The sequence below is a fragment of the Mirounga leonina genome, unplaced genomic scaffold (genome assembly GCF_011800145.1).
Source record: "Mirounga leonina isolate KUSES-001 unplaced genomic scaffold, KU_Mleo_1.0 Mir_115, whole genome shotgun sequence".
Lineage (NCBI taxonomy): Eukaryota > Metazoa > Chordata > Mammalia > Carnivora > Phocidae > Mirounga > Mirounga leonina.
The window spans coordinates 102,104,472-102,131,490 of NW_023270268.1; the positions used below are offsets into that span (position 1 = coordinate 102,104,472).

At 37.5% G+C, this 27,019-nt stretch overlaps 1 protein-coding gene across 14 annotated transcripts in view; it reads right to left on the reverse strand.

Annotated features, from left to right (window-relative positions):
* Positions 1 to 27,019, reverse strand: part of BBX (BBX high mobility group box domain containing) — a 276,405-nt gene that overhangs the window by 58,144 nt on the left and 191,242 nt on the right. For 13 of the 14 annotated variants that reach the window (XM_035000233.1, XM_035000230.1, XM_035000220.1 and 10 more), the window contains 3 exons: positions 19,979 to 20,046; positions 7,443 to 7,523; positions 3,047 to 3,121 (listed from right to left, as the gene is read on the reverse strand). In XM_035000233.1, coding sequence (XP_034856124.1) covers positions 3,047 to 3,121; positions 7,443 to 7,523; positions 19,979 to 20,046 — 224 coding nt within the window. The remainder of the gene's footprint in view (positions 1 to 3,046; positions 3,122 to 7,442; positions 7,524 to 19,978; positions 20,047 to 27,019) is intronic. The other variant, XM_035000231.1, reaches the window with a different exon arrangement.

Consider the following 27,019-nt stretch of genomic DNA (forward strand, 5'->3'; position numbering starts at 1 on the left):
AACTCACAGTAACAATTATAAACTACAGAGCAGTGGTCTCAAATTGTGGTTTCCTAACAGGAAACTTGTTAGAAATGCAAATTCCGAGGCCCCACGCCAGACTCAATAAATCAGAAACCCTGGGAGTGAGGCCCAGCAATCTGTGTTTGAACAAGCCTTTGAGGGGACTCCGATGCATTTTAAAGTTTGAGAACCTCTGCTGTAGACTAATTAAAACAAGAATTTCAAGAGTCTTTCTGTTTTCTCAAAGCTGATGGGTGTTATATGAAATAATTATAAAAGCTTTAGGGATATGATTATAGGTAGTAATTACAGCCTATTCTATTTCTATTGCAATATATGTGCTCATGGCAGATTTTAGTAGATAATTTTATTAGTTCATCTAGTTAGCTCTTGTTTGGCTTTGAACAAACCAACCCTAAATGAGGCTGACAATGTGGTCAGATCTTAAGATGGCAGAGATTGAAATTTAGGGTTCTCTTGGGCCAGCTGAGACAAGTGACTAGAGAAGTTATATATCCTTAGAGAACCATGTACTTCTCTTGTATAATCACATGCAACAGTTACAATCAGTAACTGCAGAGGCCACTTTTAGGCAAACAGGCTTGAGCAATGGACTGTAGAAAAGACCCACAGCGACCACCTGGATGAATACAGACCGGCCCATTGGGGGACCCACCTCAAGATACCCAGAGGCCCTAACTGACCCATGGCTACTTATCCTCACCTTCCCTCTTTAAAAACAGCCCCCACCCCCTGCCTCTGCAGATGGCCTGCCGCTCCCTTCCAGCATGTTCCGTAAACTTCTATCTCCTTTGTTCTGCCTCAGGTGAATTCTTGTCACCAGCTGTGCCACCGGCTTTCACCAGACTGTTGTCCCACATTTGGGGGCCCCTATCACCACGATAACCAAGTATGTAATAATTTAATTGGCTTAGGAATGAAAGGGCTCATATTATCAATCTATGCAAACTTACAACTAGGAGAAACAATATACTGAGTTGACAGGGGGAATTACATTTGATTCTAGGGCAAAACATTTTATTTTGGTTTGCCCACTGCACATGCCTTACTCTGTTATGAGGCCTTGAGACAGCACTAATAATTTTCAGATTAACAGTTTTTTAAAGCTCTCTCAAATCGTATATATGTCTCATGATCAAAACCCAAAAGCCCTCAGAAGACCAGTGCTACTGAGCAGAGGAGCGAAATATCTCCCTGCGTAAGTCTCAAGTGAGAAAAGGTTCTTTTCTTTCCTATAAAAAAAAAAAACCCTTCTCATGCTTTAAGGAGTAAGCATACTGAGCAGCAAGGAAGCATTAATCTGTTTAAGAGAGGCTCAGATCTCATTCTCCAAAATCACAGGATGGCCACTGTTACATCATCAAACTGGTCCCTCAGAGCTGCCCAGGGCTTCAGGAACGCCTCATAAATACGATAACAGTATCACTTAAATAACAATCATGCTCTGAGTGGAGAGAACTGTTGGAAACACCAGCTGCGATATCCCATACTGACATTTTAAATGAAGTTGAATACTCTTGGTAGTTAATGCATATCAGGTGTGTCAAAAATGAGCCATTACCTTTCTAATATTCCTGCTACAGAGTTTAGAATTTAATCAAACAGAACATATGGCAAATACATTCTGTTTTGAGGAAAATATTTCTACACAGTTGCATGGGGCTGGCTCAGGTATTAAGATTAAAACCAAATTTAGTCACCATACCAAAATTCTTTTTCAACTCTTAAAAAAATTACTAGTATCAAATAAATGGATGCCACCAACTGGAGGAAAGCAAGGAAATATTAAAATGATTTCCTCAGGCTGGAAATAACAGTCTGCTTATCGTAATGACAGATTATAATAAATTCTTAATTTATTCAGATTCATCAAGCAAATTGTCTTCATAAATGGTAGTATTATATGGCATTTTTGTTACCAGTTTTCTAGAATAGCCCTCAACAACCGAAGCAAATACTGTGGCAGAGAAGCCTAACAGCTATGCAGGCCAATTGGTGGCATAACATCACAGTGGTTGACCCAAGTGTCCCGAGAAGAAGCAGTATTTCTTTTTTTAATGTAAAAGCTGAAAGTAACTTTTCCTCATTTTCAAAGTAGGATGCTGGGTTTTCTCCTGCCAAAAGGATATCATTTTACATTTCATTTATGCAGCACTTTTTATTCAAATGAATCAAAATGATTCAATACATCAGTATTAAACAGAACAGTCCTGCTTGTCATTTTCTCTCAACCCTTCAAAAAACTGCTTAGTTTATGATATGTACTTTTGGTTGGAATTACTAGAAAAGGAAAAAGGGGAAAGACCTAGAGCAGACACCATCTGATTTTCATGACCTGTATACACTTTATTATTTGTCTTACAATGCTCATTAGAAACGAGCAGCATAGGGTTGAGGCCAGGGATTTTGTGGCAAAATCAAGCATATCATATGTGCCTCTCCACACCAACTAAGTAAGCACTCTCTAGTGTGTGCTCTCTCTCTGGCTGACAAACCAAAGAAATCTGAGATCCTGCAAGAGCTGACCTGATCTAAGCCTGGGATTAAACACTAATAAAAATGCTGGCTAAAGCTATATCACATTGAAAGCTAAGTACTGATGATTTAACAGGTTGTATTCACCACTGCATCCACCGTGAGTTATTCATAAATCACAGCATCTAATTTCACTATTGGAAACATTTAATAAATTGGAATCCTATGGATGTGGACAGCAGTTTTTTCTAAGCTTTTAAAATAAATTAAAAACAAGGTAAAATGAAACAAATGAATTACTGGAAAGTGTCTATTCTAAATGAACTCCTTAATGAATGCTTATAAATGAATACAAAATATGGAGCTTCTCTGACTATGATTATAGCAAAGGCAGCAAAAAGCATTAAGTATTCCCTTACGTGCATTATGTTCGTAATGGCAAGAGGCATGCCTAAAGTTCACTATTATGTTATTAAAACTCCGTTCTGAGCTCAGTAAGTTTCTCAGCCCAATAAGCATTTAAAAAAAAAAAAAAAAGAGTCAATACCTCTGCAAACTGAAACAAGGCTGATGCTTGACACTGTTTTGAAGGAGTATCAGGGTGGGACGAACTTGAAGATATCTGAAAGGAAACAAGTAATTTTTAACGCACAAGGACATTTTCCCATATCAGACTAATAGATTCTGCCATATATTTCCACTGTAGACACTGATAAAGATTAAGACATGAATCATCACCCTTAATGCCTTTTAGAAGAACAATATAAATGATAAAGGAAGACAAAGGCCATGTTTCTAAAAACAGATGATTGGAAGAACAAAGGACCAAGTTTTGCTCATCTGCCATGTCTCTTGTAGGGTATCAGGTATGCTGCAAACAGTCGTTGAGGAGACTTGAGATGAACTGCTTTATTTTAATATATTTTTAAAAATATTATTAAAAGCTGGAAGCTGCAAGAAAAGCCAGTCGCTCTCTCTTCCCTACACCACTCCCCGCAAGCTGTTCTCTGCTTAGAGGCAGCTGGGAAGCAGTGCTGGAGAAGCATATGGATGTATGGCTCAGGGTATCTGGGATTGAATCTTAGCTGACTGCTCACGAGCTACATGACCTTGGGCAGCTCAGCTGATCTTTCTCAGACTTATTTTTCCCAACTATAAATTGATGATAATGATGAAGAGAATAATCCCCATTTTACAGGATTACGATGAAAAGAAAAGCTACAGAATATACTGCTTGGCATAGCACGAGAACTCAATACTCACTGAACAGGAAGAGCATTTCTTTTGTAACACTATGCATGCATACATACACACACTCCCTGTCACTATCACTCTTCAAGCATCTGACTGTGGATAGAGGATTCTGCCTTACCACACCTGGTTCAACTAGGAGGCCTTTCGTTTCCACTTGGTAATTACGGTAGCCTCATTAAAAGTTTGCTCTGATGGCCCCATAGAAGTACTTTCCAAAGATCTTTTGAGAACAAGGTCAGTTATTAATTTTGGTTCCCAAGTGAACAAGACTTCTATACAGCTACAAAATAGGGTGACAGTGAGTCACAAGAGCAAAAACCCTGGGTATTATGAATTCAGCCCATTCCCAGTCCCATAAAAGTATTCGCCTTCAAGTAACTGTGCTCACCAACTCCATCAAAGGGTACTTACTAAGCACAGATGCACCTTAATCATAACTCTTCAAACAGAGAAGTCATTTTTTTCATCTTAATTAAGTTAAGCTGGTTAGAAAAACCATGGAGGCAGCTGTTGATACAGTATCAAAGTAATGTTTAGGGATGAGAAAGAATTAGTAAAGAGACTGATGGAATTACTGACTTTACTCACTGCTGAAGCCATTAAGAAAATTTTAATGCCACTATAATTAGACATATAAGCATCTTTAGAATAAATATCAGTAAAAAGAAAAAAGATCCAGATCCTATTTTACAAAGAGACCATTGTGAATGAATAAAATTTAACCAAGTATTTTAAGGACATTTGAAGGTAAAATTATACTCTTTTTGGTTAAACCATGAAACCTATCATTTCAAATGAGCACCATGTGCAAGTGTGACAGATTGCAAATATGAATCCACGAGGATTTTCCTGAGGTCCTGGGTAGGTCTTACTTCAGACAGCATTTTTCATTCCTATGCACCCTCAATAAAAGTTGAAGAAAATAGCGAGTTTATATAAGGGGAATTAATTGCCTAACCTATATTTCTTTGAGGATTAAGACAATGGATGAAATGAAGAGAACCACTACCATCAACAATCTAGATTTTTGAAAAGCATTTCACAAGCTTCTAAACAAAAGGATTTACTTATAAATTAATACTGGGATAGGGACCTCATCAAGATAAAAAGCTTCTGCACAGCAAAAGAAACAGTCAACAAAACCAAAAGACAACCGACAGAATGGGAGAAGATATTTGCAAATGACATATCAGAACAAGGGCTAGTATGCAAAATCTATAAAGAACTTCTTAAACTCAACACCCATAGAACAAATGATCCAATCAAGAAATGGGCAGAAGACATGAACAGACATTTTTCCAAAGAAGACATCCAAATGGCCAACAGACACATGAAAAAGTGCTCAACATCACTCGGCATCAGGGAAATCCAAATCAAAACCTCAATGAGATACCACCTCACACCAGTCAGAATGGCTAAAATTAATAAGTCAGGAAACGACAGATGTTGGCGGGGATGCGGAGAAAGGGGAACCCTCCTACACTGTTGGTGGGAATGCAAGCTGGTGCAGCCCCTCTGGAAAACAGTATGGAGGTTCCTCAAAAAGTTGAAAATAGAGCTACCCTATGACCCGGCAATTGCATTACTGGGTATTCACCCCAAAGATACAAATGTAGGGATCCGAAGGGGTATGTGCACCCCAATTTTATAGCAGCAATGTCCACAATAGCCAAACTGTAGAAAGAGCCAAAATGTCCATCGACAGATGAATGGATAAAGAAGGTGTGGTGTATATACACACACACACACACACACACACACAATGGAATATTATGCAGCCATCAAAAGGAATGAAATCTTGCCATTTGCGACAACGTGGATGGAACTGGAGGGTGTTATGCTGAGCGAAATAAGTCAATCAGAGAAAGACATGTATCATATGACCTCACTGATATGAGAAATTCTTAATCTCAGGAAACAAACTGAGGGTTCCTGGAGTGGTGGGGGGTGGGAGGGATGGGGTGGCTAGGTGATAGACACTGGGGAGGGTATGTGCTATGATGAGCGCTGTGAATTGTGCAAGACTGTTGAATCACAGATCTGTACCTCTGAAACAAATAATACATTATATGTTAAAAAAAAGAAGATAGCAGCAGGAGAAGAATGAAGGGGGGGAAATTGGAGGGGGAGATGAACCATGAGAGACAGTGGACTCTGAAAAACAAAAACAAACTGAGGGTTCTAGAGGGGAGGGGGGTGGGAGGATAGGTTAGCCTGGTGATGGGTATTAAAGAGGGCACATTCTGCATGGAGCACTGGGTGTTATAGATAAACAATGAATCATGGAACACTACATCAAAAACTAATGATGTAATATATGGTGATTAACATAATAATAAAAAATAAAAAAAGAAAGAAATGATTAAGTAAAAAAAATAAAATAAAAATAAATTAATACTGGGATAAAGAGATAGTCAATCACACGAATAGGGAGCTCCTGAAGAAATATCAGATTAGGGATAGGGACCCTTTATATAAAAGCAACAGAGTTAGGGATCTCTTTGGAATCTTAGGTGTCCTATAGAACCCACAAAAATACACATATGCCAATACACCCAAAATTTCACATGAAATTTTAGGGTTTTCATTAGATCTTTAGAGGTTCAGGGACCACTGGGTCAAGCATGTCTGCTTTCAAATGGGAACATTATTTCACGTGTCTATAACTATTGTTTAAAAACTGAGTGGAGTGAATCCTCTGTGACATTAAATTCTTAATGAAACAATATACAAAACAATTGTAATTCACAGCATATCTCACATAGTCAGAAAGGAAAGTGACAGATAAGGAATATGTGAGCAAATATGTATTCTAATATTCTGGTGATATCAGCAAGGCATTTATATATAATAAACAATGTCTGAAAAGGAATGGCCTCTGCCTTTGTGAATAGTAGTTTTGCCAATGAAATGTTGAGAACCACCAGGAAAGGGTACTGGAGAGGAAAATAATCTGAAAGTAAAAATATGCTCTTTGTGCAAAATCTAACACAAGGGCAAATGTAAGGAAGGATGACAGTGCGAGAGAAGGTCTAGTAAAAGATAATTCAAGTGATCAAGTAAAGACCACTTGGGTTAAGGTTTAAGAAAATTAATGATGGCTCCATATTGAGTTCTAGGGTAAATGAAGATATCTTGGGAAGCAGTCTTAACCTTATGGACTTCATATTAAGGATAATATGCTTTCCTACATCATCTCTGAAGCAATGTTAGAAACATATTGAGTCAAACAGGTCTGACACAAGACATAAGACTTTGAAAAATGCCAAATGCATGCTAACATTTCAATTAAGAGCAAAGTGTACTTTAAAAAAAAAAAAGGAATGCACAGCCAACAACCATGAGTTGATTCTACCTTCTGATTTAACACTGATAAATTAATAGCTAATAAATGACTAAGTTCTAACAATAATTGTATCCGTAATTTTACTATCCATAAACAAAAATTAGTGGTGCAGTTTAAATGTAGTAATACTTACTATGACTTAGTAACAAGCTTCTACACACATAAAGTTATTCCTTAATTAGGAGACTCTGGAGTTCCAAAATACCTTTTCCAAAATTTAATTCTCTTTTCCCATCTATGTTAAGTGAGCTAAGGAGAGTTCTTCATTGCTTTAACTTACTGCCATCAGTCTAAATTTAAGCTCACATTATACTCTCATTAAGTATGAACTGTAATACATTACCTCAGCAAACTGAAATAATGGGGACTTCTGACGTAATTCAGGGGATTCTGAAACATCCTGCCTACAAGTGCCAGAGGATATCTGAAACAAAGAAAGATGGTATGAGGCATCACAGGGATAGTTTTTGGAAGACAACAGATGACAAATGCCACCTCAAATATTCCTATTTGAGGAGAGATTAGTTTTCATTCCCCCAACTGAGGCAACCTATGACAAAACAGCAGTTATAGTCTGCAAAGCTTTATACAATGTGCCATCCAACAGTTAAATAATGCAATAAAAAGCAGGAGATGGACAAGACAACGCATTTTAGAAAAGTTAATATACAATGAAGAGAAATTTCTACAACAATGCCCATCTGATCTCTTGGCTTTCTGCCACCAATTCCAAAAAATATCTACTTCTTTCGCATTCTGTTTCCCCAATGTTTTATATCACCTAACTACATGAAAACACAAATGGGATTTGATAATATAAACCATTTGGGAAAATAAAACTGAAGTCAAATTCTTGTTTTCTAGGTGTTCATGTGTTTATACACAAACCCTAATCATAGAGAAGTTAGTATTTACCTAAGAATAATTTCTTTTATAATATATATTTTCTTTTGCACTATTCACTACATTGGGTAAACATTTAGTGCTCTATAATCTTCATTTGCGATCTTTATTACTAACAACAGTTATAGAAATGCCACTGGATTTTTAAAAAAATTTTGTTATTACTCAAGTACTCTTGTCAGGACACACACTTCCTTCTTTTACTTCATTGCTGTTTCTGACCTATTTCTGCATTTGGGTGACATAGTCACTTAGGAAGCCAAATGTAATTCAAAAGTCTTGAGAGTCACAGAATGTTGAGAGAACGATATTGTTATTCCTCAGATCTGACCCTTTTTACAGATGAAGGAACTTAGGACCAGAAAAGTAAACAACACCTCCCCTCCCCAACATTCAATAATTCCCTTATTTTTACTTATCACCACAAGACATAAACATTTGTTTATCATCCATCTTCTTCCTGGGTCTCTGTTTAATAAAGAATGCTCAACATTGCCCGCTCACAATGTCAACAAGCATTTTTTAAATAAACTAAAAAAAAGTTTGACATGTCTTCTAAATCCTAAATCACTGTGTTCTCTCAGCCCCCTTCCTAAATGACAAGGTTTGGAAGTCTTAGGGAAAAAGTTATCTTTTACTATAGAGGAAAAACAAGTTAAAAATTGTTTTAAATAAGCGTGTTTCTGACAGGGACGCCTGGGTGGCTCAGTCGGTTAAGTGTCTGCCTTCGGCTCAAGTCATGATCCCAGGGTCCTGGGGTCGAGCCCCGCATCGGGGTCCTTGCTCAGTGGGGGAGCCTGATTCTCCCTCTGCCTGCTGCTCCCCCCTGCTTGTGCTCTTTGTCAAATAAAGAAACAAAATCTTAAAAAAAATTTTCTGACAATAAAAAAAATCAAAGTTCACTGTTGCATCTGAAAAAAAAAAACCCACCAAAATACAGAAGAAAAATCATCTACAGTGCTATCTGCAAAAGCACCGCTAATACTCATAAATATTCTCCCAGTTGTGTACAATAACTTCATCAAAAATGAGACACTGTAGTAAGTTAAAGAATGCTTTTTTTAAACAATACATAATTTTTCCTGTGTTAGTAAACCTTTTCCAATGTAATTTTAAGAGCTTCATATGATTATGTTAGGTGGTTGAATCCTATAGAAACAGCTTTCACCCAGATTATGTTTCTAAAAATGGAGTTTCTCACTGAACCTCTTCATTAGACACTGAAGATGTGTTTCTCTAACATTGTCATAGGTCATTGGGCAGGAACCAGTGTTTGAAATTTTAATTGTCACCTTTGTATTTGAAAGAGTAATGGCCACCTTCTTCCAGTGATGAACTCCAGAGAAGGTGCAGAAGCTTTCATTCATTTGCCACCTGTGGTATGGCCGCCAAAGACTAGCTCCCTGTCACTTGACTATTTGACAAATTGTATGCCAAATGGCCCAATGGTGTTTTTATTTGCTTCCCAAGAATTTGAAGCCAAGGAGACACAAAATGCCCTAAAAAGAAGGCCAGTGCATTCTGAAATTACTAGCCACAAAGAATTCCTTCATTGAAAGAACTACTTGAACAAAATATAGCTTTGTTTAGGAATGATGAAGAAAAATCAATACTATCTTGGTTTGTAAAGAAATCCTTTATGTGTAGCCCCTACATATCTTGGTAAATAATAAAAATTTTATTTAAAATCAAGCCTAGGATTAAATTAAAATTATGAAGTGTTTTAAAATGTAATAATATAGGTTGCACATGTGACATAATCTACGAAAGATATTTGGAATCAAATATATTTAGGGTAACTACACTGCATAAAGTCTATATAACATGTATTCTTACTTCAGATGGTTATTTCATGATACACGAGAAAGTTACCAGTTATGAGGAAATTAGTTACCCTATGACTTAGAGTTCATATGAACTATAAGAAGAAAAGTCAACTTTCTCTTCAAGTGCTGTTTATAGATTATTTGGCCATAACTACACAAGTCACAAAATTTTAAAGTTAAATGAGACCCTCTGCAAATCATTATAATGGATGGTCATAAATAAAACTTTCTATTTGAATAGATAATTCAAATGTAAGTAATTATCAAGGCAACTGTAATCCTCCACACATTGTATTAATTGGGCTATGAAATCAAAGAAGTCTATATATGCATGTTTGTGCTCACCATGCACCTGATACATAGTAGATGTACAATGAGTATCTGTTGACTGACTTGATTCTGTGTGTGTATGGATACAAAGAATCTCAATGACCTGGCCAGGAATCAGACGACAAAGACTGACCAATGGTTAAAATAGCAGTAACAGAATCACTAAGGCTATGCATCTTACTCTAAGACGTCTGGCAAAATCCAGTTACTCTTTACTCATTAAGTTTAAGGCATTAGTTACTCTTAACTTTAAAGCACTGTGGATTTAGCATATATTTTCAGTGTACTGTAAGGGAAACAGCACAAAATTAGGAGCCAGGAGAACTGGGTTCCTACTAGCTATATGGTTACCTGCCTCTCTGGTCCACAGCAGAATCAGAAGCCGCAAATGAGAAGGGGCCCTGAGCAGGGATAATAGGAAGAGGGCTGCAAAAGAAACAGTAACAGCAGCAAAAGCAGGGAGAACACAGAAAAACTGTAAAGAACAGACACAAATGTTTTATAAAGCACTGCGGTCTATCTAAAAGAAATTAGAGTAAAGAGTCTCAAAGTGTCTCCTGAAGGCTTCAGTTCATTGCAGTAATTAATATTCATAACTATGGTTCTAAGTTGTCAAGATAAGGATAATTATAAAATATAGCCTTTTTAAAAGGCAGAAATGCATGTGATACATGCTAGGCATATTTCCATCAAAAATCTCAAAATGTAAATATGGCTCAATGACATGGAAAATGTATGTATGTAGAAATTCATTTCTGTGTGCTTGACAAATAAGGCATCTGATGCAGAGGTGGACATTTGTGCATGTACTGATAAATATACACATTTGGTAAAGAAATCTGGGATTATATCCACATAAAAGTAAGTATTTTGCACACAAGGCTCCTATTTAAGTATTAGTCAGAGGGTCCCAGACCTTATTACCTTGCTATTTGTATTTAAAGTATTCCAAATTACTTATTACATGGGACATGCTTTTTATGGATAAGTATCAATTCCTCAAATCTCCATTCCTATGCCGGGCCAGCTTACTTTCTAAACAGAATATACAAGAGTCAAAGATACCACTTCATTAATTAAGAGGAAAGAAAATATACCAAATAAGCAGAGGTTAAATAAAGGGAGAAAAACAAAAACCAAAAGCTGTTCCTAAAGTCTCTGAAATAATCCATAAAGCCACTAGGTGTAGCTATCTGCCCAAGAAACAAACAGCTAAAGGGATTTTTAAATGCAAAGTTTTGTTAATGTCCCTTAAATCCAATCTTCCCTTTGATTTAGCTATAATTCTCAATAACCAAGAAAGGAATTATTAGCATAATTAAGAATTACAACAAAGTAGTATCTTTTCCCACAAGCACACCTGACATCGTGCAAACACAAGATAACAGAAACGTGATCCAGCCTCCTGATATAAAACAAGATCACACCAGTTAGATGCACTAGAAGTGCTTTGGAAAGCTAGGTAGCAGCACCAGCCTGTTCCTACCTCACAAGGCGCAAGACTACAGCCCCACACAGCTGGATTCTGATAAACACACGGTCAACAAAAAGGGTAAGTGCACTGGTTTTATCTGAACTACACATTTCTGCCCTTGCTATTTCAAACATTTGTTGATACTCAGCTCCTTCAACAAATATTCAATAAAAACCCACCACGCGCCAGCCACAAACACTGCTCACTGCTTTTAAGAAGCTTACACTCCACTTGTATGCATTATGTGCTGGGGAATAAAATGATAACTAAGGGACTGTGTATGGCCCTCACGTGGCTTGCAATCCGAGTCAGGGGACAGCTACACAGTTAGGATGTAAGTGCACGGTGGCAGAACACAGTGGCAGGGAAAGGCCTCTGAGAACAGAGAGGCAGCCTTCACTCCTTCTGAGATAGGTAGAAGTTGTTAAGACAGTGACATCTGAGATATACCTAGGAGAAGACACCAGAATTGTGGAAATGATGTGGCAGCAGCAGGTGGAAAAGTATGGAAGCAGGTGCCCTGTGTTCTTGAGAAAACAATGACTTTCTCAGCGCGGATGAAGAGTAGAAGCCGGGAAGTGTAGTGGGAGATGAATCGAACTGAGAGAAATTTGAATTCTCTGTTACAAAGTTTGAAAAATCAGGCTGAAGGCAATGGGGAGCCAGCCAAGGTTTTCACTCAGAGGAGTGGCATGATGAGAGATAGGTAGTTTGATAATTCTGTCAGTGGAGTGCAGGATGACCTTGGCTGGGAAATGACTGGAGGCAGGAGATCAATTAGAAGGTTAAAAAAATAAACCAGCTGAGATGTGGGGCCCCAATTAAATCAGAGATGGTATTGACCAGGCCCCAGTAATTGCCTGGAAGGATGTCAGGGCGGGGGAAAGGGTCTGGACAAGGCCAGGGTTTCTAAGGTCCGTTAAAGACTTTCACTGAAAGGGTTTGGGGATTGGGTTGGGGGGGAGCGCAGGACGGTTGTCTTCCATGGGAGGAGTTTGGGAGTAGAGGATTCCGTTTTAGAGTTCAAGTGTAAAGATCCCTCGTGATGCCAAGGGCCAGTGAACTGATTTTCACTCTCGTTCAGCCTGACCCAGTCTTTCCTACAATTGGCGGCTTTTGCCAAGTATTCTTCTATAACAGAGTACCTGAGTGATCACTTAATTTGCATTTAATAGGAGATGTTAAATGAAGCTCTGAAATGGACTTGTGCTTAAACACAGGTGAATTAAATGGAAGCATATTACATCCAAGTTAGTCCTTCAAAATGTTTTTAAGGATTAAAATAAAGCCACCCTTAATTAAACCTAAATTAGGTTAGAGAGAACCTGAGTACGGAAGCACAACACTTGGCTAGCTGACACCAGGACTGAGGCACAGCTGAGAAGAGTACTGGGCTACGCTGGGGAGCATAACCAAATAATACCGCAGAGAATCGCACGCTCCCCAAAACGAAAGTACACAGCACCTGGCTGAAAGGAGCAGGAAGTCCGGACCCCAGGGCTACCGGGGTTAACTCCTGCTCGCCGTGAGTGAAGTTCTCCTATCATTCTAAGCCATGTGGCAGAGCACTAGTATGGAAGTCCAGAAGGGACTCCAGGCCGCGTCTACAAGTAACTGCCACAGCAGCTGGGACAAAGCACAGCCCCCTTCTGCCTCTGGTTCCTCGTGTGCCACTCTGCCTTCTTCACTGGGCAATATGGAGACAGAACGCAACAGGGTATAAAACAGGCTCTCAGCAACAGCACGGCAGCAACCAGCACCCTTCTCGTCTATCCTCTCGTTCTCCAGCCTCCTCTTACCCCGGCTCACGTGTGGCCCACCTTCCCCGCCGCCCCTCCCAACTATCTCTGGGAGACTGAGAAGCCCAGGCAAGGCCATCACCATCTGGAGCAGTGTGACCTGGGAACTCAGCAAGGATAGATGCCTGTCAGTCAAGCTCGGTAAAAGGACCGGATTCTCTGAGCCCCATGCTGCTGACACGTGGACGAGGCTGGGCGGGACAACAGTTCCCATGAAAATGGGCAGTCAACAGTGACTTCACCCATAAAGGAAGAAAGCTCAAAAAGCCCATTTGCTATTTAATGTAAAATGTCAATATAGTATATTTCCTCATGAGATATGTTTAGAAGTTAAAACTGTGAGAAAGGAATGAAAGCTTTGAAGGGATAGGGGTAAGAGTTGGGGGGTGGAATTCAGTGCATTTAAGCACAGTGAAATAGATTAGTAGCCTAAGAAAGGCACATTTCAAACTGGCTCAAATGTACCAACAGGTGAGAAAATAATTTTCCCTAGTTCACTGATGTCAGAAATTATAATAAAGACACGTAAAAACTTTCAATTTTATCAAAATCTGTATGTTTTAAACTTTAAACTCAGTGTTTAAAATATGGACATAATCTTTCATTCATTTAACAAATACACTGGATCCTTGAACAACACAAGGGTTGGGAGAGCCAACGGTAACCAACAATCCATCTGTGACTTTTGACTCCACAAAACCTTAATTACTAATAGCCTACTGTTGCCCGGGAGCCTGACCGATAATGTAAATCCTGGCACTAGGACTTTCTCACACCTTGGAGAGCCTATGTAACCTCTTTAGCCTAGGGAGATTATCCCCCTTTATGAAATGGGGATAATAATAAATAATAATAATAAACCAACCTCAAAGGGCTTGTTGGAGGATGAAATGAGATAATCCATGGAAGTGCTTAGCAGAGTGCCTAGTCCAGAAAGCATTCACGAAAACGGCCCTGTAAAGGTCCAGCACAGGACGCCATGGGAGAGGGGAGAAGTGGCTGGAGTTGCAGTCAGGTGGGGACTGAACCACAAAGGCCCCTTGATACCGCAGGGAGACTGAAGCTAGTTCTCATGGGTTCAAACCCCAGTTCTGCACTTTGAGCTGCACAACTTTGAGCAGGTTATTTAGCCCTTCTCTGCTTCCACTTCCTCACTTAATGGTTTAATATTTACTTCTTTTTTTTTTTATTTACTTGTGAAGCAAGGACTCACAGGGTTGTTGTGGAGATCAAGAGTTACTCTTAGGTAATGCATTTCAGAACAGTAGGGGGAATGAAGTTCAGTAACTACTCTACAAGTAAGTGAGAAGCCTTGCAGTTTAACTCCTATTTTGTTCCTCATCTCAAGTTGCTTAAGGTCTTCTGGATGAATCAAGACTTGCACATTACATACAATGAGAAAAAAAAATTTTTAAAGACTTTTATTACAGAGTTTATAATAAAGAATACAACTAAATATAATCAAGAGCTATAATGCATAATACTGACAGTAAAAGCAATGATCAGAAACAAGAGGAATCAAATTTGGCTCAAGCAATCAGGAAGAGCTCCCTGGAGGAGGTGAGAGACTGAAGTTATAAACATGAAACAAAATATATTTAATATTTTCAAATTTTAATCATATAGAAATTTGGATATATGAACCTTTTAACTTTTGAACAGGCAGATGGTGATCAACAAAATCAATGAAACCTCCTTTGAAGTCAGAAGTATCATGTGAAGAATTTGCTATGTATAAAACCCTACACCTTATTACATCATCAGCTCCACGAGGACCCAGACTTGTGCCTGGGTTTGTTCCCTGACGGGACTGGCATGTAGTAAAGCATTAGATAAATACTTGCCATATGACCGAATGTGTGAAAGATGGCACACAGTTCCTACACTGTTCAGTTCTTACATACGACCTGTCTAGTCCCTTAATAACAGAAGTTACTATCATTTGCTAGCATCTTCTCCACTTTCATGCTAACTCGGCTACTCTGCTGAAGTCCTACTTCCTACACAGTAATTTCCACCAGGTATTAAAAAGTTGTCTCCTTCTTGAGCACCTAGTGAAAGAGAATAAATTACAACTGCAATTTCCTACCAGTTTTCGATGGACAAGGAGCCGCGTGTGTGCGTGTGTGCGTGTGCGTGCACATGCACGTGCTACCAGTAACGCACACGATATCCTGCAGGACTGATGCCTGATAGAACTTAAGCTTTCAAGTTATGTATGAAATGCCTAGAATAGCATGGGGTAATAATACCAGGTACCTGCAAGAATGCTCTTCAGGAGAGTTGAAACTGCCTTACAGGGTTTAATTTATCTTCACAGATGTCCTGGGAGTCAGAGGCAAGTGGGTATTATTGTTCGCTCCATTTTACAGGATGGAAGGCAAGAAAAAAGTGGCTTGACCATGACTTTACTGTTCTATCTGTTGGTTCCAAAAAAAGAACCAGGCATTCTAAAATCACAGACCTAACATCTAATACACTTTCCACACATTTGAAAGTTTGCCTTCCATCACAACTAGATATTGATGCCGTCAAACCTTCTCATCAGCTATGATTACTCTGCCTAACTTATTACATTTTCTATTACTCCCCAAACCACCCCTCCTTCTGTTCTAGTCAGGACTTTCTGGCACTGACTCAGCCCTGATACTGAGTGTGGTCCTTTCCAATACTGACCGAAGCTGCTCTCTATTTATGTGTCGAGTAACAGGTTTCCTTCATAGTCTCTGAAATGCAGCACTCCCTGACTTTATTTCTTAAATTTTATTTAGCTTTGCATTTTTATTAAAGTAACAAATATAATAGGATAGACAATTTTTAGTCCTGGAGATCATTTCTCCAAACTCTAGATCAAATAATAATTATAAACTTTATTCATTGCCTTTTCATCTTTAGATAATAACTCCCTGATATGAAATGTAAGGGCTTACCTCTCTTTATGTAACTGCCTTCTCTTTCGCTCTTCCCACAGTCTGATGAAAATGTCATTGTCATGTAGAACAGATTGCCTCTCACCTCCACTGCAGCCCTCTGCAGGCCTATTTTCAGCTGATCCTTATCCTGTATTTTATTGATTAAACAACTTCCATTTGGCTTCTGATTTAAATATCTTTGCTAATATTTCATATTCACTGGTAACATTCTTTCTGTTTCCCTCACTATTATGGGGTATTTCTTAGTGAGACTTCCATGTTTACATTTCACCAAGTCTCAAGAGAGACCAGCTGAGTGTGGCACGTTGAGCCGGGGGCTGGGGGGGGTGGGGGGGCGGCTCACTCCTTTACGTGTGTCCTGCTAATACATCTATTTTGCTTCCTCATCCATAAATGAATGACAAGCAGTTTAATGCATTTCAATGTACTCTGGATATAAAGGAAATACAGGGCTAACCATTTATGTGAAAAATAAAAGAATCAAACAAACTGTAAATACAAATGTCATCCCCTTTATTCATCAGAGAAAAAGTTAGCACAATTAAAAACTAAGCCTGCCTCCATAACAGTAGCATGTACAAATGTACACTTAATAATGCTGCAAACTTATTATGGCAATATCAGAGTTAATCAGAAGATTCAGGAAAAAGAGAAAACTCAAACATTTTCTTTGTCATTTTCCCACTGATAGCTCAAGAACCTATGATTTCTCTCTAAAGACTCTAAGGGCAAGTCAGGTAGATCCAGGAAATATTACAGGACAAAGAAGGTTTTAATCTGGAATTTTATTACTTTAGATATTACAAGATATTCAGGTATATTATTTACTATTCTGAAAATTTATTATTTACAGTAAGCCTCTATGCCTTCTAGAATTATTTTTTAAAAACAACTATTACCTATATTAAAATTTCTACATTTAAAAATATAGACTTTTAAGGATTTTTTCCTATGTAGTTAGGTTTCAGGTTAATGAACAAAGGAAAATCTCCTTCCTTTAAGAATAATATTTCAGAATAAGAATTCTGTCATGGCACTTAAAAAAGCCGTTATGATTAGACTTTCTCTGTGGCAGAATTTTTGTAAAATGTCACTTTATTTGACTGGTCCTACGTAATAGTATAAACAGATATCACAGTAATTGTTCCAAATGTCAGCAGTATGAAATTTCTGTAACTCTCTTTCCTTATCTCATTACCCTGATAATTTTCTTAGGAAAATAGAAGTACATATTTGCTATATTTGTCTTAGGTTCATCATCTGTCTATGTATCTAGGCCCCTAACATTCTACAACCATGTTTACATATTTAGAATGAGACAAGATTTTGCAAAGAAAACAGATGCTAAATGAAGTTTACTGATGATATGTATATGAACTCTCAAAATGAACCATATTTAGACAGGTTAATTTTGTACAACACTCACTGTTTTATTGTTTCAGTATCTCAAGATTAGTTACCTAAATATACGTCTGAGATGAGAAGTAGGAAGTAAGAAGAAAGAGATGTATCCTTAGAAGTGGTTCTTCAAGACCTAATTGCTGGCAACTTCCTCCCTAGCATAGATTCCCTTCTCTAAGTAATTTACCTTTATAAACTTCTTTAGCTTGAGTATTCTCAAAACAGTTCCCCTTCCTCCCAAATAAAAAGTTGACCACTGTTGTGGGCACCTGGGTGGCTCAGATGGTTAAGTGTCTGCCTTCGGCTCAGGTCATGATCCCAGGGTCCTGGGATCGAGTCCCGCATCAGGCTCCCTGCTCCTTGGGAGCCTGCTTCTCCCTCTGTTTCTCTCTCTCTCTCTGTCTATCATGAATAAATAAATAAAATCTTAAAAAAAAAAAAAAAGTTGACCCCTGTTTAAATTACGCAGGTCAAAAACCTGCTGTTCTTAAAAGGGAGAACTTCTCCCTGAAAAGAGCCTGGGAGGCAAACTTTAAGCAAAAAGGGGGGAAAAAGGCAGTCCTTTCTTTGACTATCTGTAAGTTCTACAGATGTTTATTTATTTACATGTGTTCCAAGAAGTTAGAAAGAATGGTAACAGAAGTTGGGAAGAAAACACCATTATAATATAATCTGTTAGAAAAGATGATGTTGACTTTCACAATATAGTACATTCTTGGAAATCGTGAGTCACACTGTTGAAAGGTCAAGTGTGCATTATTATTCCAACATCCACCTTTTGGAACATGCTTGCGATACTCTATACCTAAGTGAGAGTCAGTCTGATTGCTATTAGGTAGCCATGTGTTAGAAAGCGAAATGATTTCCGAGAATTCTATTGTGTTAGGAAAAAAAAATGCTGAATAATGAGTATACAAAGGTATAAAGTGACATGTTTATTTTTTTCAGCTTAAGATTAGTACAATGTAAATAACTGCCAGTACACCCGTTTACACATTCTTTTGCTACCCTAAACTGAATGGAGTCAAAATAATTATGTTAAATTGAATATATAGTCAACTACTATGGATCCCAAATGTAAACTATATATAATAATGGCCTTTGTGAAGGGGGTCTGGGTGGCTCAGTCCTTAAGCGTCTGCCTTTGGCTCAGGTCATGATCCCAGGGTCCTGGGATCGAGCCCCGCATCGGGCTCCCTGCTCTGTGGGAAGCCTGCTTCTCCCTCTCCCACTCTCCCTGCTTGTGTTCCCTCTCTCGGTGTCTCTCTCTCTGTCAAATAAATAAATAAAATCTTTTAAAAAATAATGGCCTTTGTGATATAAATATCTTACATGGTATCTTCTAAAATCACTATTTGAATAGGAGTCAACTGTACTCTGTAAGGCATACTCATAACTTTAAAACAAGTAAAATATATATATATATCTTCAGTAGAATTGAGCTGACTGCTATTTGACCATAAATAGTGACTCTGGTTGGGACTGAGAAGTCTCCATCTCAGGTACCTGAGTGTGGTAAAATAACATGACCTGCAGGTTAATTTGTCTGGCCTTTGTTAAATGAGACTGGAAAAGAGAGAAATTCCACAAATGCAAACTATGCATGGTTAACTGCTATGACCTGCCCATCAAAACCATACCTAAAATATTTTGTAAAAGCAGCCCAGTAACCACAAGGAAATAAGAGATCATAAAACCAAGGTCATGAGGGCCTGGGTCCTCTTAAATTTTCCATTTTAAAGAATAAAACAATCTTGGAAAGCCACGTTTCAAAAACAGCAGTTTGGATTTATTCAGGTACCAGAGAAACTGACAGTTAAACTCTCATCTTTTCACGAGCAAGTCTACAAGAGAACATCACAAAAGCAGGGTATGTTATGAATAGAGGGAATGAATCATAGGACCCACGCTACAGACCCATGACACAATCGTGGCAAATGCTAATTATCTGTACATTCCATTTCTTTCTCTTAGGTTCACAAAGCTCAAAAAATCTGCTCCTAACTTCTTAATTTGCATCCTCTTGGGTTTATTTATACCACTTCTGTTATACTCAAGGCACAATACAAAGCTCATATAGATCTTGACCAAAAAAAAAAAAAAAAAAAGATAAAGTTTGCTCATGAGCTATAAACAGTGAAACTACAGAACTAAGAGCATGAAAAGAATACAAATGTCTGTGTTTTCAAGCCCCAGCGTGAGGACCAGCTTACCTCTGGTGTGCCAAGAGCATGTTCTCCAGCTAAAAGCAGCATGCTCAGGCCTCCCATTTGAGTAGGATCTAAAAGTCAAAAACAAATAAATCATCAATTTACAAGCATGAAGTACATATAATCCACACAGAGTCAAAAAGGAAGACTTGTTAACAAAGACTCGAAATCCAACAGAACCATATATAACTTGTTATAGAAAACTTTCAAAACTCTTCATACAGCAATAATCCAGCATATATGTAAGTACTCCTACTTTTGTGAGCCTTTTAAATCCCCCTATTGTCCCACCATTTCAACATAACCCTTTCTTCAATACCACAGTTGTTTATAATATGAATTATCTCCTAATGTGATGTGTCTTGCCTTAATGAATGGCAAGTTTCAATGGATTTGCTTATGCTTGATGTCTAAGAAGTTTGAGATTCTTATTCTCAAATTATTATTTCTACTATGGAAAACTAGGACGGATAAAAAGTACCAGGCTATATGAGAAACGAGAGAACAGAGAGAAATTTATAAATGAGTCTTCCAAAATCTAGAGGGCTTTGTTCAAATAATCTTTCTCGAAAACTTTCACAAATTTAAATTAGACAATGATGTATTTTTGATATTTTAAATCTTAGGGGTATAGTCAGGTGCTTCCTCAAAATACTTTTTGGATTTAAAATGAATCCTTTTTATATTACTAAAGGCCTTTGTTTTCATTCCTTCAATAATCAACAGAAACAAAAAGACAAAATAAAAACAGCAAAGCAGTAGATCTACAACCCAGGGTTATGACTAAACAAGTATTAAAGAAAATAAGAAACCTATATCCCTTAAGGTTGGGGACTCAGTGCTTGTCCTCATGCACACAGGTCCAATATAAATGCATTTTTAATTTTAGGAATCTCTCCTCAATTGAAAGTGAGAATCAGGCATACTGCTGCCTGAAGACATGGAGGGGTTTCCCTCTTTTTTGTTTAAAGATAGGAACTTAAGTATATCTTTGGAAACGATCTGTCTTAACTCATGAAGCCACTCTGATCACATCTTATACACAGTCAAATTGTTTTTAAAAATTGAAAGAAGAATCTGAAGTTATTAAAAAAGAAAGAATGAAGGGGCGCCTGGGTGGCTCAGTTGGTTAAACAACTGCCTTCGGCTCAGGTCATGATCCCAGGGTCCTGGGTTCGAGCCCCGCATCGGGCTCCCTGCTCAGCGGGAAGCCTGCTTCTCCCTCTCCCACTCCCACTCCCCCTGCTTGTGTTCCTTCTCTGGCTCTCTCTCTCTCTCTGTCAATTAAATAAATAAATAAAATCTTAGGAAGGAAGGAAGGAAAGGTTATTAGAGGGGAACACAGGTCACCCAATGATCAGGTGGTCAAGAAACAGCTCCATGTTAGAAAGTAGCCCCACAGGAAGACGCCACATATGGAATACACGGGAACTCTGGTTGTTGTGATGAAACAAGGCTCTTTGTTGTTGTCTTAAAAATTTCGTCTTTAATTAAATGTGAAGTTTAAGAACTACTGTGTTTGGTAAAATAGACATTTTAATCTATTTAAAATTAAAATGAGGGGGAAATGAATTTAGCATAAAGTAAAATTTTAATTTGGTTCTCTGGGTAGCTAAATACTTTTGCAGCTGTCATTCAGAGATCAGGAGGACTGGATGGTTGCCTTCTAAGAGAAATAAAAAATGTGTTAGTTCAAATTTTAAAGTAAAATAGGAACATGCTTACATGACCATCTATTTGTTATATACCAATGTGACTTTGCCAGAAGTTTGCTGTATAGATAGTAAAACATAGACCAAAAAGTTACCATCATCCTTTACATTAATTTATATTTATACAATGTTATCTAGAAACATCAAAAATATGCACATAGCATGCTTTGCTTTCTCTTTACCAAGAGGACCTGTACTAAATTCTGCACAGCTTTCTCTTCTTGGAAATCATACATTTAGCTGCTTTGGGATTATTCAAAATAGCAAAATGTCATGTGACCAGGACTACTGGAAAAACAATAGATTCCATGTTGAGGAAAAGCTTACACTGTCCTCTCAAGGCCCTATGAGGATCCCCTAGATTCAAACAGCTAAGCACCATGTTTTAACTAAAGGCAAATCCATTTGCCTTCATTGAGCTGCAAGAGGCACAACTGGAAATTTTAGAACAATGCTATCCACTATACACTAGCTTAACAAAGACCTGACCGTGGATTACCGACATCTGTCACAGAGCCTCACGTAATGACACAAACTCAAGAAGGTGTTTTCCTTCTTTATTTCACTTTAAAGAACATTGTTTTTGTAAAGCTGACCTGTAAGTATCTTGGCTGATGTCTAGGTCTCATATTTTTGATTTGTAGGTACAAAAGGTAAATTAATAAACTGTCAAATATGGTGCTAAAAACAAACATCTTTCGTAGCTCTCAAAGCTTTCATAGCTTTATCCACAATTATGATTGGTTTGTGAAGAGCTATTGTATGAAAAACACCTACTGATATTTAAAACTGGGAGAAAAAGGCCTGGAAGACAAATGGTAATCAAAGGAATTCAGTTGGCAGCCCATCATCCATATACTCTTTTATGGCCCCGATGATAAAATGTTTTATTATAAAACACTTCAACTGATACAATTTGGGAAGTCCAGAGAGCTCACCAACACTGCTAGCAAGCAAGGTGAAACGAAAATTGTACAATGACAGCTAAACAAGGACAGAGCTCTGTTTTGATTCTTCTGGGATATGTAGGAGCATCAAGGGGGGCGGGGCTTTACCTAGAATTCTACCATAGACTCCTACACAGCAATCACCTGAAGACTGTGTTTCCTCAGAATGCTGCCATTATGTTAGACTGCATTTCTTAGCGTTTATATATGACAACACCACGTACTTTGTTACGCTATAAACTACACACTGAATTAACTGAGTTCTGTTTTTAACTTTTTGAGGATCCTCCATACTGTGTTCCCTTAGTGGCTATACCAATTTACAAGCAACAGGGCTCCCTTTTCTCCACATCCCCACCACTTGTTATTGCTTGTCTTTCTGATGTTCATTCTAATAGACATGAGGCAGTATATCTCATTGTGGTTTTAATTTGCGTTTTCCTAATGACTAGTAATGTTGGGCATCTTTTCGTGTACCTGGTTGGTCTTTTGTATGTCTTTGGAGAAATGTCTATGCAGCGCCTCTGCCCACTTTTTACTTGGGTGTTTTTTGGTTTTACCATTGAGTGGTAGGAGTTCCTTATAGATTTTGGATATTAACTTCTCAGAAATGTGGTTAGAACTATTTTTTAGCGTTCTGTAGGTTGTCTTTACACTTTGCTGATGCTTGTTTTTGCTATATAGAAGCTTTGTAATGTAGTCTCTAACTTGTTCACTTTTTATTTTGTTGCTTGTGCTTTAGATGTCGTATCGAAAAAAAACCATTACCAAGACGTATGCCAAGGAGCTTTACTCCTATGTTTTCTTCTAGGATTTTCATGGTCTCAGGTTTCACATTTAAATCTTTAATCCACTTCATGTTAATTTTTTATGGTTTAAGATATGGGTCCATTTTCATTTTTTTACATGTGAATATCCAATTACTGCAGCACCATTTATTGGAAAGATGATTTTTTTTCCATTTGGTATTCTTGGCTTCCTTATCAAATATTGGTTAACTGTGTATGTTTGGGATTATTTATGGGCTCTCGATTCTGTTCCATTGGGCTGTCTATCTGTTTTTTATGCCAGTACCATATTGTCTTAATGACTATGGCTTTATAGTATAGCTTAAAATCAGAAAGTATGAGGCCACCTGCTTTGTTCTTTCTCAGGATTTCCTTGGCTATTCAGGGTCTTTTGTGGTTCCATATAAATTCAGGAGTGTTTTTTCTGCTTCAGTAAAAAACGCCATTGGAATCTTGATAGGGATGGCATTCAATCTATAGATGGCTTTTGGCAGTATTGTTTTGAACACAGGATACCTTTCCATTTATTTGTGTCTTCTTTAATTTCTTTCATCAGTGTCTTGTAGTTTTCAAAGATAGTTTACCTCCTTAGTTAAATTTATTTCTAAGTATCTTTATTGTTTTGATGCTATTGTAAATGGGATCGATTTAGTTTTTTCAGAAAATCTGTTGTTAGTGTATAGAAATGCTACAGATTTTTCTATGTTAATCTTGTATCCTGCAACTTTACTGAATTCATTGATTAGATCCAATAGTTTTTTGGTTAAGTCTGTAGAATTTTCCAAATATAATGTCATGTCATCTGCACACAGATAATGTTACTTCTTTTTCAGTTCTGATTTTTTTCTTTTATTTCTTTTTCTTGCCTATTGCTCTAGCTAGGACTTACAGTATCATGCCTGAATAAGAGTGGTAAGAGTGGACACCCTTGTCTTATTCCTGATATTAAGAGGAAAGGCTTTCAGCCTTTCACCATTAGGTATGATGTTAGCTGTGGGCTTGTTATATATGGCCTTTATTATGTTGAGGTATGTTTCTTCTGTGCCTAATTTGTTAAGAGTGTTTATCATGAATGGATATTGGATTTTGTCAAATGCTTTTTCTGTATCTATTGAGAGGATCATATGATTCTTTTTATTCAATTAATGTGATGTATCACAGTGATTTATGTTGAATCATCCCTGAATCTCCAGGATAAATCCCATTTGATCATGGTGAATGATCCTTTTAATGTGCTGCTGAATTCAGTCTGCTAGTATTTTATTGAGAATTTTTGAATCTATATTCATCAGGGATATTGGCTTATAGTTTTCTTTTTGGTTTTGATATCAGAATAATGCTGGCCTTGTAAAATGAGTTTGGGAGTGTTCCCTCTTCTCTGATATTTCTGGAAGACGTTGAGAAGAACTAGTGTTAATTCTTCTTTAAATGTTTGGTAAAATTTACCAGTTAAGCCATCTGGTCCTGGGCTTTTCTTCTGATTACTTTCTGATTACTAATTCAATCTCCTTACTCATAATTGGTCTATTAAGATTTTCTATTTCTTACTGATCTGGTGTTGGTAAGTCACATGTTTCTAAGAATTTCTCCTAGGTTGTCCAGTTTGTTCGCATACAGTTGTTCACAGTGTCTTATGATCCTTTGTATTTTTCTGGTATCAGTTGTAATATCTCCTTTTTCATTTATAATTTTGTTGATTTGGGTCCTTCATCTTTTTTCTGCGATTAGTCTGGCTAAAGCTTTGTTGATTTTGTTTATCTTCTCAAAGAACCAACTCTTAGTTTGGTTATAACTTTTTCTCTTGTTTTTCTATTCTCTACTTCATTTATTTCTGATTGAATCTTTATTATTTCCCTTCTGCTAACTGGAGCTCTGTTCTTTTTCTAGTTCCTTAAGGCATGGAGTTAGGTTGTTTCTTTGGAATCTTTCTTGCTTCTAAATGTAGGCATTTGTTGCTATGAACTTCCCTCTTAGAACTGCTTTTGCTGTATCCCACAAATTCTGGTATATTATGTTTCCATTTTCTTTTCTCAAGAAACTTTTTATTTCCCCTTTAATTTCTTTTTGATCCATTGGTTTTTCTATAGAGTGCTGTTTAATTTTTATGTGTTTTTTAATTTTTCAGTTTTCCTCTTGTTTTTAATTTCTAGTTTCATGCCATTGTGGTCACAAGATCATTGGTATGATTTTAGTTTTCTTGCTAAGACTTGTTTTGTGGCCTAAACATATGGTCTGTCCTAGAAAATATTCCATGTGTGCACTGAAACACCTTGTGAACATTGATGGATGAATGGATAAAGACGACGTAATTATATACACACACACACACACACACACAGTGAGATATTATTCAGCCATAAGAAATGAAGAAATCCTACCATTTGTGACAAAATGGATGTACCCTGAAGGCATTATGCTAAGTGAAATAAGTCAGAGAAAGACAAATGCTATATGATCTTACTTATATGTGGAATCTTTAAAAGAAAAAAAAGAAAAAAATTAAAAAAAAAAACAGAGAAAGAAATCAGACTTGTGATTATCAGAGGCAGAGAGAGAGCGTGGAGGAAGAACTGGAGGAAAGGTGGTCACAAACTTCTACTTACAGGATAAGTAAGTACCAGGGACGTAATGTACAACGTAATGCCTATACCTGACACTGCTGTATAACAAACAGGAAAGTTGTTAAGAGAGTTAATTCTAAGAATTCTCATCACAAGGAGAAAATTTTTTTCCTTTTTTTCCCTTTCTCTTCTTTTTATTGTATCTATATGAGACAGCTGACCCTGTTGTAATCATTTCACAATAAATATGTGTAAATCAAACCATCAGTCTTTATGTCTTAAACTTACACAACAATGTAGGTCAATTATTTCTCAATAAAACTGCATTTAAAAACAAAAAAAAGTATTATCACAATATTGCTCAACCTCCTTTCCCAGGCTCTCCATACTGCAAATGGTTCAGTGCTCTCATTCTGAAGAAAATTTGTTTATAATAATGAAATAGGAACCATTTAGCTCAACACCAACTTCACAGCTTCCACCCTGCCCAATCTCCCAATTTTATCCTGGAAAATTTCCCTCTTGATTACTGCACTGCAATAGCCAGGAAGACAGAGCCATTTGCAGAATGAATAGAAGTACTTTCTTTCACGGTAATAAATGCTTTAGCATTCCTTACCACCCAGAGAGTATTAAAGGTCCCATAACAAATGGGACCGTCTGGAAGTTTTAATTTGCCTGGCTCATACAGGAATGGGGGTGTGGGGGCAGGATGGGAACTCCTTCTAAGAAACAGCTGTCAGATCCATCTCAGATTTGTGACTGAACTGTTCATATTCTTGCCCTAGATGTTCCAAATCCCTCAGATGATCAACATAATTACGGCTTTTTAAGTACCCACAATAACTAAGATACTTATTGGGACAGCTTAATAATGTGTATGTATGGGTAAGCTACTTTGTTGCATCATAAAATTCCCTGTCTGCCTTTCCATAATGTCAATGTCAGAAATTCACATGTATATACAATGACTCTACTACTTGGTCCACACTGCCTTTAATTATACATACACATTCTATGTATGTCGTGTTCCAAA